At 39.7% G+C, this 4,619-nt stretch overlaps 1 protein-coding gene across 1 annotated transcript; it reads right to left on the bottom strand.

Moving 5' to 3' along the window:
- Nucleotides 1-730: 730 nt before the first annotated feature.
- On the bottom strand, nucleotides 731-1,660 carry LOC309558382 (olfactory receptor 8G17-like; the record flags this gene model as incomplete). Its single annotated transcript, XM_082261457.1, has 1 exon — nucleotides 731-1,660. The coding sequence occupies one exon, from the start codon at nucleotides 1,658-1,660 to the stop codon at nucleotides 731-733; it is 930 nt and encodes a 309-aa protein (XP_082117583.1).
- Between the last annotated feature and the right edge of the window lie 2,959 nt (nucleotides 1,661-4,619).

Below are 4,619 nucleotides of genomic sequence, written 5' to 3'. Positions count from 1 at the left end.
TCATAACCCGCTTCCTGATTGGCCAGGAGGAGGATCCGTGTGACAATAGTGAACTGTCATTCGCTTTTGTCACACAACTGGGTGGGCTCGGGGCGCAGTACTCTGCGCCCCGAGCCCACCCTTTTTTTTTTAGCCTATTAGAGCCTCTGGCTCTAATCACAAAAAAAAGCCCCATTGAACTCCATACGTCCGGCGCCCCTGCATGCATTAGGGGGCCAGGCACATGGATAGGGGGGTGGTGCCCCTGCGCCCCCAATGCACCAGCCGCCACTGTTTGATATTAAAACACAACCAAATATGAATAAAATTTCAAGAAAAGTAGAATTGTCAGTTAAATGGTCCAAATTCTGAAAGTCATTTTGGATTTTTTTGAATGGGGAAATTGTATAATATGGGTTGTACAAATGTATCGCCTGCTCCTACTTTTGGAAAATGGAAAGCATATTTACCATAATGGTACTCAAACATTTACCAGATCATTTTTTTTTTATAGGTAACCATCCACCTTTTTGTGTATATTAGTCTAGCAGACAGCTGGTAGCTGTCATAACCAGCTCTTAGGAAAATATATTTCATATAATAAACATAATTCTAACAGTAAAAAGAAAATAATTTCTACAGCTGGGAATAAAAGCAGCTTTTTACTGATTTATTGACACAGGTCAGATATAAAGATACTTCTGTGTCTAGAAAATACCTAGAAATGAGGATTTGTTTAGATGAATTTCTATTACAATGGAGACATCTTTCTAAAAGCATTGTGAATTGCTGTTCTCAAGTCCTGGTTCCTCAGACTGTATATCAGAGGATTGAGGAGAGGAACAATCACTGTGTAAAAGATGGACACCACTTTGTCTCCAGCAAAATGTTTTTTAGGGCTTGGCCGAAAATAACTAAACATAATGGAGCAATAAAATATGAAGACCACTGTCAGGTGAGAGGTACACGTAGAAAAAACTTTACTCATTTTATCTTTAACTTTGATTTGTAGGACAGTTCTGAATATATAGACATAGGACAGGAAGGTCAGTATCAGAGACCCGCCTCCAAGGATGCCACCAAAGTGAAAGATGAGTAGAATATTGATGTAAATGTCACTACAGGAGATTTGAAGGAACTGAGGGAGATCACAGAAGAAGCTTTCTATAATATCTGATCCACAAAATTTTAAATTGAATCCACAAAGTGTGTGAACTAAAGAATTCACCAAAGCAAAGCACCATGCAATGGAGACCAACTGACCACATACTTTCCAACTCATGATCTGTATGTAATGTAATGGATGACAAACTGCAATATATCGATCATAGGACATGAGAGCCAACAGAAAAATCTCAGAATTGGCAAAGAATATAAAGAAGAAGATTTGCGTTATACAAGCTGGTATGCCTATCCTTCTGCTCTTGGTGTGAAGGTCAAATAACATTCGTGGGACGATGACTGAGGAACAACAGAGGTCCAAACCAGCCAGGTTCCCAAGGAAGAAATACATAGGAACATGGAGGTGAGAGTCGGTGACTATGAGGGCAATGATCAGCAAATTCCAGATTAATGTCAGAAGGTAGATGAGAAGGAAGAAGAGAAAGAGAGGGAGCTGAAGGGCCGGAAGGTCAGACAGTCCGGAGAGAAAGAACTCCTTCAAAATTGTCTGATTTCTCATTGCAATATTTTTGAAACTTTTTTTTCTTGATAAGATATGTAAATACAAAAAAGAAAACAGACATGAATCACAATGCACCTCTGAAATGCATTGACAGGCTTGATTTATGTCTATAATATCCAATAGAGGAATTCCCCAACCAAATTAAAAAATGTTGATCACAATTGCATGCGGAAAATATGTAATGGTTTCTTGTTACCATCAAGAACATTATAGGATGTCTCCCCCTACAACATTATAGGATGTATAGGATTTGTATGTGTAATATACAGTGTATATATATATGTGTGTGTTCCTGGCAAAGAGAAGTAACAATCCATCTTCAGGACTGGTACAATAGAATTGGTCGACTCTTGGTCTGCTAATTCTATTCAAATGGATATTGTTAATTATTTACCAGAAACATGGGTTCTAAAAATGCAGATCGAAAAACTAAAATTTGGAAAATAGATTTAAGGGGTCTTAAATATTTATAGGGTACTGGTTTATGGTAAATTGTATTTTTTATGGTAATTTGTTTACTTAGATGCAAAAGTGGTAGAGAATGCAACTTTGCCTTAACCACTTGCCCACTGGGCACTTTCACTCCCTTCCTGCCAAGGCCAATTTCAGCTTTAAGCGCTGTCTCACTTTGAATGACAATTGCGTGGTCATGCAACACTGTACCTAAACTAAATTTGTATAATGTTTTTTACACAACCAGAGCTTTCTTTTGGTGGTATTTAATCACCATTTTTTTATTATTTTTTGCTAAAGAAGAAAACATTTTTTTTTAGTTTGTTAGAAATTTTAGCAAACAAGTAATTTTTCTCCTTCACTGATGTGTGATTATGAGGCTGCACTGATGGCCACTGATCGATAAGATGCTCTGAAGGGCACTGATTGGCACTGATGGGCACTGATAGATAGCACTGATGAGGCTATACTGATAAGGTGGCACTGGTGGGCACTGATGATGAGGCATTGATGAGGCTGCACCGATGGGTGGCACTAATGGGCTCTGATGAGGGACACTGAAGGGCACTGAGAGATGGCACTGATGGACACTGATAGGTGGCACTTATGGACACTGATAGACACTGGTAGGTGGCACTGATAGCACTGATGATGGGCACTGATTGGCAGCACTGATAAGTACTGATAGGGGGCACTGGTGGGTACAGATTGGCAGCATTGGGGGGGCACTGATTAGCAGCACTTATGGGCACTGATTAGAAGCACTGGTGGGCACTGATTAGCAGCACTGGTGGGCACAGATTGGGACAGATGTCCCTGTAACAGAAGCCAGTTACTGGCTTTCTTCTTTTCTCCTCACGCTGAGGAGAAAAAAATAGCTAATCAGCTTCTGCTTACTTCTTTGATCAGCTGTCATTGTCTGACAGCTGATCACGTGGTAAAGGGCCACTGTGATTGGTCCAAACGACTCGATGATCACAGAGCGCACTGCCCATGCACCGCAGGGGGTGCATGAGCAGCATGATAATGGGTGGACATCTATGGATGCCTTCCCATCACCGGTAGCTTGTGCTGCAGCCATCTTTCACCTATAGCATGGGCAGATAGTGGTTAAACAATACAAGGAGTAAATGAGGCCAAGGAGCTAATTTTGTAAAACAAAATTAACCAACCAGTTGCCTTTACATCTTGGTAGATGGGGAAGGAAACTGTATATCAGGGAAGGATTATTGATTGCTGGTAAAGTGGTATTATGGAAGGAAAGGTCTGAAATATAATATACATTATTGCATGCATGGAAGCCTTCTAGGTGCATCATATAGATTGGACATCTGTACTGGATAGGGGGATGTCTATATGCTTGCTAATATATGACAGGAGAACTGGGGACTCTGGAGGCTTCTAATTAATGTATTATTTTACATATACTCTTTTTGACGTTGTCATTTGTTTTGGGATCCAATAAAGACTACTTTGTGGAAAAGAACCACACCATTGTTGTGGAAATGTGTTTGGTTTGTAGGAGCTGGCATTCTACACCTGTAGGCACACTCCTGTTTCCACAAAACTAATGATTACATGTAACTATTAGTCCTCATTATATACAGTAACTATAACATACAGTATTTATAACAAACATAATTTCATCAAAATTCTCAGATATTGGATGAAATATCCCAGTTACTCCACAATGCATGGGGCAGACTGAGAAAATAGAGACATTACCTAAAAATTGATGGATTCAGGCCATTTTCCAGAAGTCTTAACCTGTATGATCAGGACCACAAAAAATGATTAAAAAGCATTAAATTCAATATATTATTATGAGGACCTGTTACTCAAGCCCGAGGCTCATTTACACAGGTCCCAGTTCAGTCTGAAGATTAGTATATTTCTATTTTCACACCACAGAGCTGAAGTGACTGCAGCAGCTGCCAGAAAGTGAGACCTTACTACAGCAAATGAAGAGGAAAACCCAGAATCACCAATCTGCTATGGCATTCAAATTAAGGTAAATTGTAGTTAGGACATCCTATAGAAGACTTTTGAGCACTATTTATGAATACTTTACGCATTATTTAGTTATATAGAGAAGAGTAGAATAGAGCACAGCACAGCAGAGTAGAGTAGAGTAGAGTAGAGTAGAGTAGAGTAGAGTAGAATAGAGCACAGTAGAGTAGAGCAGAATAGAGAAGAGTAGAGTAGAGTGGAGTGGAGTGAAGTGGAGTGGAGTAGATTAGAGCAGAATAGAGCAGAATAGAGTAGAGTAGAGTAGAGAAGAGTAGAGTAGAGCAGAGCAGAGTAGAGTAGATTAGAGTAGAGTAGATTAGAGTAGAGTAGAGTAGAGCAGAGTAGAGCAGAGCAGAGTAGATTAGAGTAGAGTAGAGTAGAGCAGAGTAGAGTAGAGTAGAGTAGAGTAGAGCAGAGCAGAGCAGAGTAGAGTAGAGTAGAGTAGATTAGAGTAGAGTAGATTAGAGTAGAGTAGAGTAGAGTAGAGTAGAGT

Source organism: Pelophylax lessonae, assembly GCF_965119305.1.
Source record: "Pelophylax lessonae genome assembly, chromosome: 6".
NCBI classification, from domain to species: Eukaryota; Metazoa; Chordata; class Amphibia; order Anura; family Ranidae; genus Pelophylax; species Pelophylax lessonae.
Note: the sequence above shows the minus strand (reverse complement) of the source record. Positions and strands in the feature narration are given on the sequence as shown.